Source organism: Xiphophorus couchianus, chromosome 18 (genome assembly GCF_001444195.1).
Source record: "Xiphophorus couchianus chromosome 18, X_couchianus-1.0, whole genome shotgun sequence".
NCBI classification, from domain to species: domain Eukaryota; kingdom Metazoa; phylum Chordata; class Actinopteri; order Cyprinodontiformes; family Poeciliidae; genus Xiphophorus; species Xiphophorus couchianus.
In genome coordinates this window covers 29,891,714-29,906,524 of record NC_040245.1, presented here as the reverse complement: position 1 = coordinate 29,906,524, position 14,811 = coordinate 29,891,714, and the positions used below count along the sequence as shown (strand labels likewise).

At 41.8% G+C, this 14,811-nt stretch overlaps 2 protein-coding genes across 9 annotated transcripts in view; one reads left to right on the top strand and one right to left on the bottom strand.

Moving 5' to 3' along the window:
- The first annotated feature begins 747 nt into the window (after nucleotides 1–747).
- Nucleotides 748–10,844, top strand: wsb1 (WD repeat and SOCS box containing 1). Its single transcript, XM_028044898.1, has 10 exons — nucleotides 748–975; nucleotides 1,068–1,139; nucleotides 2,420–2,588; nucleotides 3,145–3,428; nucleotides 4,920–5,051; nucleotides 5,418–5,518; nucleotides 7,357–7,529; nucleotides 8,035–8,148; nucleotides 8,859–8,966; nucleotides 9,053–10,844. Exons 2-10 carry the CDS (start codon nucleotides 1,100–1,102, stop codon nucleotides 9,213–9,215), a joined length of 1,284 nt encoding a protein of 427 aa, XP_027900699.1. The 5' UTR covers nucleotides 748–975; nucleotides 1,068–1,099; the 3' UTR covers nucleotides 9,216–10,844.
- Nucleotides 10,845–11,546: 702 nt separating this feature from the next.
- fat3a (FAT atypical cadherin 3a) overlaps nucleotides 11,547–14,811 on the bottom strand; it is a 71,834-nt gene continuing 68,569 nt past the window's right edge. For all 8 annotated transcript variants that reach the window (XM_028045060.1, XM_028045061.1, XM_028045063.1 and 5 more), the window contains one exon: nucleotides 11,547–14,357. In XM_028045060.1, the coding sequence (XP_027900861.1) occupies nucleotides 13,735–14,357 (623 nt within the window). In that variant the 3' untranslated portion in view covers nucleotides 11,547–13,734. The remainder of the gene's footprint in view (nucleotides 14,358–14,811) is intronic.

The window sequence follows — 14,811 nt, the reverse complement described above, 5'->3', positions numbered from 1 at the left end:
TACCTTTTACCCGAACAAAGGTAAAACTTTTGCCTTTGTTAGTAGGTAACAATGGAATACAGGTATTTCTATTTTATTCTATGTAGCAGGAGTAGAACAGAAATAGATGGACACATATTTGGTTTAAGAAAATTTCTGAAGTTGATTATTACTATTCAATAAATCAACTAAGTTGTACAAAAAATGTGTTGCACTGAAGGTGGTAAAGTTTGAAATTATTCGTTATAATGTCATGGATTTGCAACCAAAAACACTTATGAGTCACACTGCAATTAGTAAACTTGATTGTGAAGAAAAAATAATCATACATAGGCCCTAATTGTTGATGGTATCTCAGTTTTTCAACAAAGAAGTTTTGGATAGATCCTCTCCATCTCAGAAGAAAGCGTAGATGTACAATTTATGTTGTGTTTTGCTTTGTTAGAATCTGGACTTCTTTCAGTTTTTTATGTCTCTTTCTGAGCTTTAGCTATTTATGTAACTCTACTTAAAACTGAATTTTCTCTTGTTTTGATGTTTGTCAGACTTTCTCCCACATGTGCAACACTTTTTTTTTTTTTTTTTACAAGTGTTGCACATGTTAATGTTTCATACATGTTTATTTTGCTGCTGTCGGTTATCTGATTGTCGCGACATTTTGTAACCAACTCAAACGGTGAAATAAAGTTGTAGAAAAAAGGGGAGGTGCTATTAGTGCCACTATGGCAACCGCGGTGACGTAAAAATCCTCCCTCCCTGGACATTCATAGCCAATCCTTCAAATAAATAAAGTGCCATTTCCAATTTAGGCATTCCAGTATGAAACAGCAGCTACGTTCTTTAATCGTTGGACATAATTTATCTTGATGTGAGTGAAGACGTCCACGTCTTATTGTCTGTCAAAGTACATTTCTTCGTCAGCTTAACAGGGACTGTTTTTTTTAGCCGAGGACTACATTCTCGCGCTCCATTGGCGGAAGGATTCAGTTAACTTTGGTGACTGTAGAGAAAGGCGTCGTTCAGCATTTGTACCAGTTTAATTTTTATATTTTTTCTTTACAAAGTTTCTTTTTGTGGTTCTTGTTCAGCTTTTTTCCCTTCGGTCGGTGCCCTAATTTAGATGGCCAGCTTCCCAGATTGTGTAAATGAAAATGATCTAGGTAAGTAGTTTGTGGCTCTATTTAACTCAGGACAGTGTTACGCAGAAGCGTTTATGAAAATGCGGAACTGTTTCAGCTTTAGTTTATTTGATCAATATATTCTGTAAAAGGCTTAATGAACATGTCGACATATGATAAAATGTTTAGTGAAGTTGTAGTTTCTTAAATAATGTTCGCATTGCTCATTGCTTGTGTTGTGCGGGGTAGACAGACACATTACAGCTGGTGTCAGTTTGCATTTAAATGTAAGCTAAATATCTAGTGAGTTTTGGGGTTTTCAAACCTCTGCCAACCCCGTAGGATTTCCAAATGTTCTGTTTACATCGTTCTGTAAAGGCGTGCCGAGTTTGTTTATCGAGCCACTGCCACAGTGATTCATGGCCTTGGCCTGTCCTCACAATGCTTGTAAAATGTCCGGGTTTCAGTGTTTTACGCAATTTGCTCTGATGGAAATCACTCAGTCATGCTGTAATCTCGTTGCAAAACACTAAATGAATTTGAGATTAAATATGTATAGTTATATTTTGTGATGTTAGCCATTTCTATGTATTTGTCTATACATCCTTAATGTGAACGAAACAAAACATTGAAACCATCGCAGAAAGGGACGTTCTGTTTCTTTTTTTTGAATCGATCTTAAATGAGGGTCGCGTTGGCCCCTCACTGCTCACACCCAGCGGCGGCCTCCATGTTGCATTTGGTGGTGAGCACGTAGCCGTGCAAACACTGCGCTCACACAGCAGGCTGACCCAGCACACAGAGATAACACACTCTGTTCTGATAGGGAATCCCTCACAATGTTAACATTTGTCCACCACTAAGAGTTGACCTTTACCCGAAATGGGTTCTGTGTATATTTAGCCAATCAAAGCGGGTTTTTTTGTTTGTTTATTTTTGTCTTTTTATAATGTCACGCCAGTAAATGTTGACATTAGGGAAGTACATTTTAGCGAGTCTATACACAGATATGTGAACTGTGCTGGTCATAGCTTGCTGGACCGTATGTATTGGTGTCTGTCAGCCTCTTATCAACAGTTTAGTTTATGTAATTGACTTCAGTTCACTGAAAATCTTCCCCTGGTTGTTGTGTATCTACAGATCATTCTATTATGTCCTCAGTGTTCACTTGATTGGCAGGTATGAGGGGTGTGGCAGCCTGCTTTTTGTGTGTGTATGTGTCCCCTGCCCATTTTAGCCGTGTGCTACTTTCAGGCTGTTTGTTTATAGACTGGCATGTGTGTCACCATATTCAATAATGAAACCTGTTTTCTTTCTTCCAGACAAGGCTAAGTTCATTGGTGAACTCCTGGTCCCTGTTGCTCCCTTTGACCAGAAGTCTGGGCGTGAGGCCTGGACTGTAGCCTTTGCACCAAATGGTTCCTACTTTGCTTGGTCTCAGGGACATCGCATTGTCAGGCTCATCCCTTGGAATAAATGCTTGAAGAGCTTGTAAGTATTGTAGTTACTCCAAATATCTGGCAAGCTGTTGTTGTCTTCCCTGCTTTAACACGCCTGATAGAAATAGTTTAATTTTCTGCATGTTTTCTAAGATCCCGCTGATATTAGAAGTTCATGTAAAGAACCAATAAAAACAGTAGCTCTCAAGCACCTAAACTAAGCACACCAACCTTGATGTGAACTTGTTCAAAGCAGACACAGCACAGAAGTTTATGTTGGATCTAAATGGCTTTCTGCTCAGCAGGTAATAAGTGCTGCTGGGCTTCTTTACCAAACACTCTGAGCTTCACTAGACTAATATATAATAGCTTGTTGTTGCTTTTTGAACAACAAGCTCACTTTTCAAGTATAAGTGATGTACTATGGTCAGTATGAATAGGTCAGTGTTGATCCAACAGCTCAACCTTGTTACTGGTGAGCTCACACTGTAGCAGCACTTCACAGTAAACCTGCTCAGACTCATAAAATCAAAAAGCATTTGGTCTTAAAATGGTTGTCTTTATGCTTATACCATCTAACAATTTCTTGCTTTTTGAATTTGGTTTAGTTCTCTGAGTGCTGGTGAAGAAGGTACCAACCCAACAAGCCCGCGCCATTTGTCCCGTCAAAACAGTGATGGAGGTGTTACCATCCCACTGGCTGATGAACCTCGCGAACACACGATAGACTGTGGGGACATAGTGTGGGGCCTGGCCTTTGGCTCCTCCGTGCCAGAAAAACAGAGCCGCTGTGTCAACATCGAGTGGCACCGGTTCAAGTTTGGTCAGGACCAGTTGCTGCTGGCAACAGGTCTCAACAATGGCCGCATCAAGATTTGGGACGTTTACTCTGGTGAGTGCAGACTGGGGTTACTATGTGTTTCTGTCTTCAGCAAGTAATTATCAGAATAGACCATCATGGTGGAAACAAAATGTAAGATCTGACCTCCATGGTCAGATCGGTTTGCTTAACCAGGACCTAGTACCGGTATATGAAATTCACTTTTTGCATGTTTTTGTTCTTCCATTTGGGTCCCTAATGCTCCTAGAAACAGCCCAAGCACTTCAAAATACCACCCAGCCATTTTCTGGCAATAACTTAATGTTTTCTGGGTGTCTCACAAAAAGATTTTTCAAAAACCTCTCGATTATTGAGTCACAATTGGTGGGCACCACCCTGTAACTCAGCAATCCCAGCAGAGTTGGTTGAGCTGGTTTTACCACTGCAGGGGCTGAACAATGGCTAATAGAAAAGACCAGAGTTTTGTTGTTGACTCACCGTACAGAAACCACTGCTGTGTTTGAGCAGGAGGCTCCACTTCTGCTTCTGGGTTTGACTCTGGGTCAGAGATGGATGGTGTTACCATTGGGTATTAGTTCGCAGCCATTTTCACATAAATCAGTGTACACATTGTGATGGGTTCATGTTTGGATCTAAAGCAGAGGTGGGCAACTCCAGGCCTGGAGGGCTGGTCTCCTGCAACTTTTAGATGCATCTCTACTTCAACACACCTGAGTCAAATAATGAGGTCATTAGCAGGACTCTGGAGAACCTGACTGTTCTGAGGAGGCGATTTAGCTGTTGGATTCAAGTGTGTTGGACCAGGGAGACATCTAAGAATTGCAGGACACTTTCCCTCAAGGACCAGGATTGCCCACCCCTGATCTAAAGTGACCAGGGTGTTTCCACAGCTGACAGACTCGGTTCGGTCTCTGGTTCTCTTGAATCCACATATATCGAATCGCACCAAAGTTCACTGTAATGGAACTGAGACGTAGGCTTGTAGGCCAGAGTTTGATTATGCATTCACACCTTCTCAAACCAACAGGACCTCCTAGACAAACAAACTAGAGTTCGATCAAAGCAGACTAAACAGGGCTGGTGTGAACGCATTCTAAAACTGCTCATTCTGAAAGGAGCTCAAGATAAACACACCTGACCAGTGAAATCTCTGAATTATTTTGTACAAAAATATGTAATGATGTAATGATTAGTAGCCCACAGACACATCCTAGATTGTTCAAGGAAGCATAATAGTACCCTTTAACATTGTTTGCCCAAAACACCAGCAGCTATAATGACTTTATAAAATAAATAAATAATAATAAAAAAAAACATCTTCATCTAACAGAATTATTTTCCTCAAAATATTAGTGAACAAAAAGTTGGATTTTTTTTTAAGTAGCTTTAGAGGATGAGTATCTTTCTCTTCCTGTAGCCATTGCTGCTTGTTTCTTCTTCATGCAGATCTGATCCTGCTGTAGCTGACGCATATTTCTGTATGAACACATCCTGCACCGGTCGGCTCTAACTCTCTGGCTTCTCGTGTTCTAATGTTTGCAGGAAAGCTGTTGCTGAATCTGATGGACCACACTGACGTCGTGAGAGACTTGACCTTTGCTCCCGACGGCAGCCTCATGCTGGTGTCTGCATCCAGAGATAAGACCCTGCGTGTGTGGGACCTTAAAGACGATGGTGAGTGGTGCAGCTGCCCATTGGAGCACAGGCTGCTGTGGCGTTTGTAAAACCAAACCCTGCCCTGCCAGATTTTCTGTGGACTAGTTCTGTGGAGTTTTTGAAAAGCTGACCTGCTGTCTGTAGCTAAACATGAACCATTTGAATCTGGGCTGGAAAGTTGAAGAAAGCACCAGACAGAACTGGACCAAATCCAAACGGTCTTCCACTAAAGGATGTAGGATCACAAGGATAACATAATGATGACATCATCATTTGGCTGCCTGAAGTCTAAACTGTCTGTAAATGAGCTGAATTGACCGTTTCCTGTATGAGTGAGCTGGCTGCTCTGTGCCAAACTGAACCTTTTGCCGTCATGTCTGCCAGGTAACATGGTGAAGGTCCTGCGCGGACATCAGAACTGGGTGCACTGCAGCTCCTTCTCTCCCGACTCGTCCATCCTGTGCTCGGTCGGCGCAGGCAAAGCAGTACGTCTTCATCTTTCTTCCTCTGTGGAGGTTTTAGCATGATCTTTGTGCAGCTGCTTGTGATTATCTTCAATCAGCATTGTAATTGGTAAAGTTTCCAGCTTTCTTCCCCTTCATTTACACCCAAGATAAATCTGCTCAGTGTCATTGGTTATCTAGCTTCTTGTAACCTGACAGAGCTTGTACTTATTTATGAAGCAACAGAGCAGACAGCTTGCTAGGATCAGGGTTTTTTTAAATTACAACATTGAGGAAATTGTAAAAAAAAAAAAAAAATCTTCTGATGTAAAAAAAAAAGAAAATTAAATATATTTGCTCATAAAGAGCCTACATTACATTAAAAGTAATTTGTAATGACATGTTGAAGTAAGCTCTGTTTGTGGATGTGCAGTCAGCAGCGTAGCCACCATGACTGAACTTGTTTCCAGTGTTAGAGCAGATAAGGTTGGTAGCAGTTCTGTTAGGCTCTGTGTCCCTACAGTGTGTGTCTTGCTCTTCCTGTCACAGGTGGTGGCAGAGCTCAGTGTGTGATTGGTTTTGAAAGGAGCGCCGCGCTGACATTTGAGCAGCCGGTGTAAACCATGGACGCACAGTTCACAAAGGCTTGGCCAGGGCCACCTGGCACCTGACCCCAAGGTCAATCTGTACGTAGGTGCTGCTCTGTGTCTGTCTACCTCCTCTATTTATTTTTTGGACATTTCACTTTAAAAAATGTCAATTTCATTCAGCTGGTGGTAAAGTAGGCCTGTATTCCTGCTGCTCGACCCCTCCGCCCCTCATCTCTGATTAGCTCCATATTCCATCTGCTCACAATAGTTCCTCTTATTTCTATCTGTCAGTTGAAATGTTTGATTTGTAGCGCACGCTACAGTGTTCTGCTGCCGCTGGCAAAGTAATGGAGCGCATCCGAGTTCCCGCCCAGCTGCCACGCCTCTCAGGAAGCATTAGCCAACACCTTCCAGCACCTGTTACTGCAGCTGCTGTCCTGATTCGGCTAGTTTCAGTCTCACTGGCCTTCTGCACTTCCACTGCAGAAGGCCAAGACCAGTTCTGGCTTTACAGAAAACACTGCAGATCTGTTGCTGTTAGCAGCACCAGATGAACAACAAAAAAACCATTTTGAATATTTGCAGTTAAATGCAGTTTTCACTGATTCAGCAAAAAACAAGAAAAGAGGAACAAGAGAGAGAGGAACCGTCTCCAAAGTGTCTCATGTATTCAGTTTCAGGTCATTTTAATAGAAATCAATCAGCATTTGCAGCATTTTTTCAGCCTAGTTTACCAATAAGCTGCAACCATACAAAGACCTAACAGAGTTCAGGACCCAGCCACTGCTCGATTCTGTTGGACGTGTGTGGAAGTGAATGTAATGTGTACTTTGCCAGAGGTATCAGACCTTTGGCCATAAAATATGCTCTTCTCTTGCAGTATCTCTCTCTTCGTAGGCTCCTGTTGGAGGCGCGAGCCTTTTGTAAGCTCTGAGCTAAAACTCTGAAAGGAGAAACCAGTGGAGTCATTTTGTTCCCTTAAGTTACTGTTTGTTTTTCTTTTTTCCACTTGTGTTTTTTTTCCCCAAAGTATTTTTAAAGTTTATTAACCAAAGTAATACCCTACTGTCATTTCTAGATTAACTAGAATGTTTAGTGTATATAGTGTAATTACTACTGAAAGTAAAGTTCTCCTGTGTATTACAGTGGCACTGAGCAAACCTCGTTTATTCCTGCTGTAATTTGTGTTGCTTGATTTAATTGGTAGTTGTTGAGAAATGCACCATGTCGCCTCCAGTGACTCTCCAGCTCATTTTCTAAGTTATAACAACTCCCCGCTTTAACGCGCAGGTGTTCATATGGAACATGGATAAGTTCACATTGATCCGGAAGCTGGAGGGGCATCATAACGATGTGGTATCCTGTGAGTTTTCACCTGATGGCGCGCTGCTGGCCACGGCTTCTTATGACACCCGGGTCATTGTGTGGGATCACCACAAGGCCACCATCCTCCTGGAACTGGGGTAGGAACACACACCGCCGTTCGCTGGCTGCGGTTTATATCTAAATGTTGCTACCTGTGCACATTTTCCCTGATGTGTCATTTCTTTCCCCTGTCTGTCTGTTTTGTTTACTACTTTTAGAAATTGTGGAGTACTCATTACTTTAGACCAACATTTAGAACAGGGAACTTCTTAGTTCATTACTTTTATAAACTGTGGAGTAGTTATTCCTTTAGACCAACATTTAGTTTTCTACTTTTAATATCGGAACAAGACCTGGAGAAACTCCTGTTAGTTTACAAATCTAGAACAAACTTAAGATCTACTTAACCCAGAACAAGACTCAAACATGGAGAACCAACATTTAGCTTTATATTGTACAAATCTAGAACCCGACCCAGAACAACTGGAACCAACATTTAGTTTTATACCAGTTAGCATGTTGTCGTTATGAACCATTACACTCATAACCACAAACTCATTCATGCAAATCTCAACTGTTAAGTCCCACTGTCTTCCTCCACAGCCATCTCTTCCCGCCTCCATCACCCATTTTTGCTGGAGGGGCAAATGACCGCTGGGTTCGCTCTGTGAGTTTCTGCCCCGATGGCCGCCACATCGCCAGCATTACTGATGACAGGTAAGGACAGAATGAAAGAGAAGCATCACTGAGAGGAGACCAGAACACACAGACTGGATCAGTCACATGGCTGAGCTGTTGCCTCTAACCATGTTGATGTCAAAACGAGAAGCACAAGGAGGGATGGTGGCGAGTGCAGAAGAGTCATTCACTTGATATGTAAAGAACTCCAGAGAGCAGTTGTAGGAATAAAAATGATGGCAAAAATGTTTGTTGATGCTTCTCAGGGTGTAGAATGTTCTGCATCTTTTCTAGCTACTTTTAGATGCCTAATATATTTATTATGCTTTTCACATTATATAAAAATAAAATCACAATTCCAATAAGGAAGAAGAAAAAAGAAACCCAACCAACATCCCTGTAAATACTGCAAGACCATGCAAAAACCAACATCAAGGTTTATGGAACCACTGCTCAGCCAAAATGTCAAAGGTCTGCTATTCCTGGACCTTTGTTGAGGGTTTATTAAAAAAAAACATAAAATATTTCCAGTTTTTATGAAATCTATTTTCAGTCTCTCATCACATACCTAAGTTTTTTTATTTTCTAGCTATTTTTAGCTGAGTCTGTTGGACATATCCAGAACATCCTGCCTGATGGGTTGTTTCTAGTGCTCAAAGTTTTTCTTCTCCATGTGGTTTGAGATATGTGATCTGCAGTGTTTTATCCAAAGTGCAGCTCTGACTGCAGGCTCTTTGTTCTCTGCCCAGGTTTGTTCGTTTCTGGAGTATCGAGGAAAGGGCTCCTCAGGCAATAGCCTCCTTATCGAATGGCCTCTGCTGTGCCTTTTCTGCAGAAGGAAGTGTCCTTGCTGCTGGGTGAGACCAGAACACTGACTCTCTGCTGTCAACTCTTCTGCCTTTTTTCTTTCTTTTCCGGGCTCAACTGTCTAATTTGTTTTCAGGACTCGTGATGGAAGCGTCCACTTCTGGGAGGCTCCCCGCAGCATCGCCAGTCTGCAGCACATGTGCAGGATGGCCCTCCGGAGGGTGCTGACCACCCAGCAGGTGGAGGCTTTAGCCATCCCTACTCCACTCCAGGACTATCTGACCTACAGAGTGATCTGAGGCCCCTCTACAGCTCAGCACACGGACTAACCAATGAATACCTTATTTAAAAAAAAAAAAAAAGGAAAAAAAAAGAAAACACAACACTTCTAGATCCTCCGTTCACTGAGGAAACCCAGTGATGCAGTTTAACAGAGATGCGTTCAGGTTTGCTGATAACTCTGAGCCACGTCTGAGTCGATCCTTCAGCATTTTATGTTGTACATATTTATTAGAAGTTGACCGTACTGGCGTGGTGCTGCGCCTTCTGGTCGGGATGCTTCTGCTCGCCCTCTCTCTTCAGTGTCCGTCTGCTGTTCGGAAACGTGGAGGTCCGGTTCCACCAGCTGCAGCGACTCCTGCTCTGCTCTAACTTGAAATGGCTGATGCACTTAAAGAAGAGGCCTTGCAGTGGTGCTTGCTTTGAATGTCTGTCATCTCTAATTTTTTGTCTGCGGCGTGGAGCTATCGGCTCCTGTCCACACCACCACACAGACCCTGGAAAACAAACGCCACACATCTCATCTACATGCACACTGGAAAGTTTAAGAGCTTTTAAAAAAAATAAGTTTGGGTGTTTTTTCCTCTGGCAGTATTTCCATCGCAGCATCTGGATTCTAAACACTACAGCTTTGGTGATCCTATCATCACTTTGTTTCTGCTCTTCAAGCCATGTTGGTTCTAATCCCAGAACGAGCCACTTCACAGGTCAGAACGTTCTGACTCAATCAGCTTCAACGCAACAAACATCTGCTGGTTTGAACCGAGTATCAGAGGCTTCAGAGTATCGGCTGTTTGAACCTAGAATTGATTACTGATGATGGGTGCAGATGCTGATCCTTTCTAAAATCATCAGTATTCATTTTAATAGAAGTTTTCTACATCAACATATCAGTTGTTTCCTCTCCGGGTGGAGCCATGCTGCCACTCTGCAGATTACATTTCCACTTTATCTGATAATCCAGTTTGTTTCCAGTAAACTAGAAATGTCCACTCTGAGTCCAGAGGTTTCTTTCAAGTTTTTCCTAAATCATGCTTCTTCTGGTTTGGGTTTTGTACATTTGTAAATTCTTTTACTTTGGTCGTTTTGTTGTTATGTGAAAACGTCGGCCACATGTCTTATTGTTCAACCTTTACTGTATGCATCAGGTGGTCCATGGCAGTCCTGCTACAATCACGTCTGTACTACTAAAGCAATACCTGCCGCCCAAACAGGATCCAGATCCACCACGAAAACTGCTGACAAATCAAGCAAAATTCTTAAGAGGTGGGAGAAATTAGCATCTCTGGGAAAAAAAACAAAAAAAAAACGCTTCTTGCTCATAAGATGTGAAAAAGGAAAAGTGAAGTGAAAGTTTCCTCAGAGTATTCCTGGTGTTTTAGTAGTATTTAGTGATGATCAGACTCATCCCGATTTTGCAAATGCCAAAGGTTTTCTTTTTGCCTTATTTTTTTTTTTTTTCCAAAATGGTTCGGCGGTTCTAATAGTTTGCAGTAATATGGCCTATTCAAAGCAGACATGTTTTATATATTTGTTAATGGGTAAACTCAGTTCTGCCTCCCAGAGATGCATTCTGATGTTTCCAAATATCTGTGAATGTATGGAGTTCCTACAACCTTCTTGTTTAAATAAAGACCTTTTATAAAAAAATGGTTGAAATGACTCGTCTAAAACATTTTTACAAACATTTCTAATCATTCCTGCATAACCAAACACTGGAATTCCTTTGATTTTAGGTTCTGGTTTTGTTCTTCAATGTGACGATATGTGTAGGAAAACTGACTCCGCATGAACACGAACAGTAACCTTCAGGAAACTGGAAAATTACAACTGGGAAGTCCAAACAGATTTTTTTTTCTTCATTATTGACCAAAAGTTATTGTAATCATTCTCTGTACTATCAGGTACAAAGTTCTGAGAAGAATCAATGACTGAAGTTGGTTACATAACTAAACTGCCCTTCGAACAGAAACCTCTCTGCTCTCTGCACAATCAGTTTAAATCAGTTCTGACCTGAATGTTTCCTCAGAATTCAGACATTTTCTCTTCTATTTTTGTCTGACGTTAGTAACCAAGATTTGAAAGTGGCTTATTTTTTTGTTATTATGATTATGTTTTTTAACTATATTAACGTTATTTTAAAAAAATTCTAATGTCAGTCATCACAGGTGTAGACATGGATGGTGGTAGACTGGGATGGTCCATCACGCAGCCCAACATGTTGCCCGCTGCTGCAATAGGCTCCTGCTAAAACATCACAAGATCCAGTAATGACTGACGCTGACCGTTAATGTGGTGCTGTCACACTGGCCTCTTCTGTTTGTGTGTTTTTGTTAATCAGACCTGGAAAAGGCATTGCAGTTATTGGTTTATTTAAACGTATGCCAGTTACAGGCAGTTTTCGCTGTCTGTCCTCAGAAAGAAGGAAATAAATGAACCAATATAAGCATTCAACTTACAAAGGCATGTACAAAACGACTCCTTACAACCGTAGTCATGTTGTAACAGAACTAAATGTATATTTACAGATTTGTTCTCTGAATGTAGCACTGTTCACAGTTAATTAATCATGACATTCATCTTGAATTAAAAAACATTGCAAAAAGTACTTAGCATAGCGTAAACGGCAGAGGAGAGATCATTAAGAAATAGTTGATATTCCAGGTTCGACACATTCGCATAAAAGTCCAACAAAACACCGAAAGACCAAAGGCAGCTCAGAACTGCAATGTTATATCTACAAAATCTCCATTTGAACAGTCAGCTATGTACACTGTACAAACATCTTTCCAAAAACATAAAACACAAGCATTTTTTTGTTCAACCTGATGGATCCTCTGTGTCCTCAGCCATTATGGAGCCACATGAAGGACTCTCAGTCTTTGCTGTGTTCATTTCAGGTTCTAGGGATTCTAGAAGAGCTTTAGTGGATATCACACAAACCTGTCCAAACCTTATGCCATGTTTGGCTCAGTTGCTCCCCTCGAAATGTTCTATATACTGATGGACTACAAACGGAAAAGTTATTAGGACTTTGTCCTTGCTACATTTCACAAGGGATACAAAAACTCCTGTTATGTGCAATGGGGAAACATGATGTTGGCAGTGGAATGTTGGAGTTCATTGCAGTTTCAGGGCCAAAGTGACTTGACTTGAGGTATGAGTTTTGTTCTCCGATAAAGAAAACTATAAGAGCAAATACATTCCATAAGAAAACTATTGGACATAACATAGTGGTCACTGGGAAGTGAGGTTCAACAAACGTTTGGTATCCGTCCTGAATGAGGTTTTATTCCAACCCGTATCTTTACCCCATCATTATTCTTACTGTACACAAAAATATGTTGACTCTTACATCTTTGTCCATTATGCTTTTTCTTGAAAATGTTTTTTAATGCATCTGTACATTGAAGCCTCTCTAAATGTTCTTATTCCTCTTCCGTTATCATGTACAAGTAAATTGCCAGACGATTGTAAAACTTCTCAACAGAAGCGATCTGATCCAACATCAACTTTCATGTCTGATTCTGGCAGCTCAGTTAACCACTCACTGTGTAAGCTCACGCCCTGAATCAGGAGTTTTCCTCAGTAGTTTCTGATGCATCATGCGTTGGTTTGTCAAATTTCTGCAACGTGAAGCAGAGGATCAGTCAGGGTGATGTAGGAGGAGCAGTCTGATCAAACTCGACATGAACACGTGTACACATTCAGAAATGTTTGGGATGTAAAGAGACACCAGCTGAGGAGAGGTGTCTGCCGACCATCTTCGCCGCTCTGCAGAGGAGCAACAAGCTCAATGCTTTTAGTAAAAAAATGTCTTCATGTAGTATTTTGGTAGATCAACCAGTCAGAAAACATGTCGAATTTGCAGCGTCCTGAAGATCTCAGAGCAAATTGGGTTATATTTACCACAGAGCCTGTTGTTTAGAAGTGCTAACCATGTTAAATACACACAAAGATGTTCTAGTTTAATAGGATGCCCACTCTGTAGTCACTTTGTCTTCTGTCTAATAAAAACTTTAATCTTTCTTCTTTTCTGTGGAACAGCTGGCAGCAGACCATTTTTTTCTTCACACTAACAATTTGCCTCCACTGTTGATATATTAAAAAAAGTCAGTGCCGTCATGAGACTTGTTTAAGTCTCATGACAACAAGCCGTTTTCTTCCTGAAATCACACTTCGCTGCTGTGCTTTCCAACAAGCTGCAGAGGAAACAAACCTTAATCAGGTCAGTAGTTTTAGTGGCATGTTCAAGATCGCCTCATCACAAACAAAAAAAAAAGTCACTTCTCAAGAAAGAGCTAAAAACAAAAATACAGGCATACACAGATGTTTCAGAATCAGAACACAAACATCTCTGTTCCCCAACACAGACGTCCATTTCTGAGTCCAACTGGACAGAAGGACAGTAATTGTGCCATGTGTTTTTAAAGTCCTTCCTGTTCTGCGTTACTGAAGCATGACTTCCTGCAAGACCTTTTATCTCAGTAGCACTGCACTGTTCTTTTGGGGCTTCTCTACAAACTGTTAGTCACATAATCACACTTCAGTCTGCTGTTGTGAGTCAGTGATAATGGTCACCCCTCGGCGAACCTCGCTCAGGCCGTCACAGTTGCTGCCATGTTCGGAGTCCAGCACACAGGTTGTCGACAAATGACACGTTAATTCTGTACCCACTGATGGGTGCATATTTAACGAGGCAGCTACGTCCCCGTTTACTGGAGATGCCTGATCCACTGGTGTAGTGGTGTGCCTGTGGTGTACATTCCCAGTGGGTAGCTGGTGAGAGGGCAGATACTGGCTAGGGTGGAAGTGAGGCCTGCAGTCCGGATGTCTTATGCTGCTTGTGTTCTGGACGGTCTCTTTGGAAACGGGCACATTGGACAGCAGTGGTGTGCAGGGTTCAGGGCAGTCCTCGCCGCCCGGCAGCGGAGGTGGGAGCTGCTCGTGGCTCAGGAACTCTTCCTCGTGTGGAAGTGGGTAGTCACTATCAACATCATAACCTCCCAGGTAGTAATCAGACTCCAGCTCATGAGTTGGGCCACCCAGAGACGAGTCCAAGCCAACTGTGTCGCTGTCCGACGGTGACCTGAAGGTCTGCACTTCCTCAGTGTCGGGCAGCCTCGTGCTGGGCATCCAGTCAGACGTGTCCCAGTGGTAAGCTGGTCAGGAAGAGGAGATGTGATTAGCAGCTATAGCCACAGATTCAGCAAACTCATCTTTACACAGAGCAGATATTCGGTAGCATGCTCATAGAAAACATCAGGACTGCTGCAGCAAATCACATAAAACATGCTGATGGCCTATGTGACAGGAACAGCCTCCGAAGAAAAGATGTCGGGTCTTCATCTGGTAAATGATAAACAGAACAAATGTTTCCATAGCTCGGCATGCAGAACGACAACCACAGAAGCCATGCTTTGTCCAAACAGCTCCGGGAAAAGAAATGGATAAATGAATCAAAGAATGCAAAAGCTAGTTGGGTTTTGTTAGAATCATTTTTTCTGCCACAAACCAGACATACAAGTTTACAACAAAACAAACTTTAAATTTAAGCTTTGAATTAACAATAAACCCATGACTCGGTATGTTACAGAATTATTCTACCATTTACAA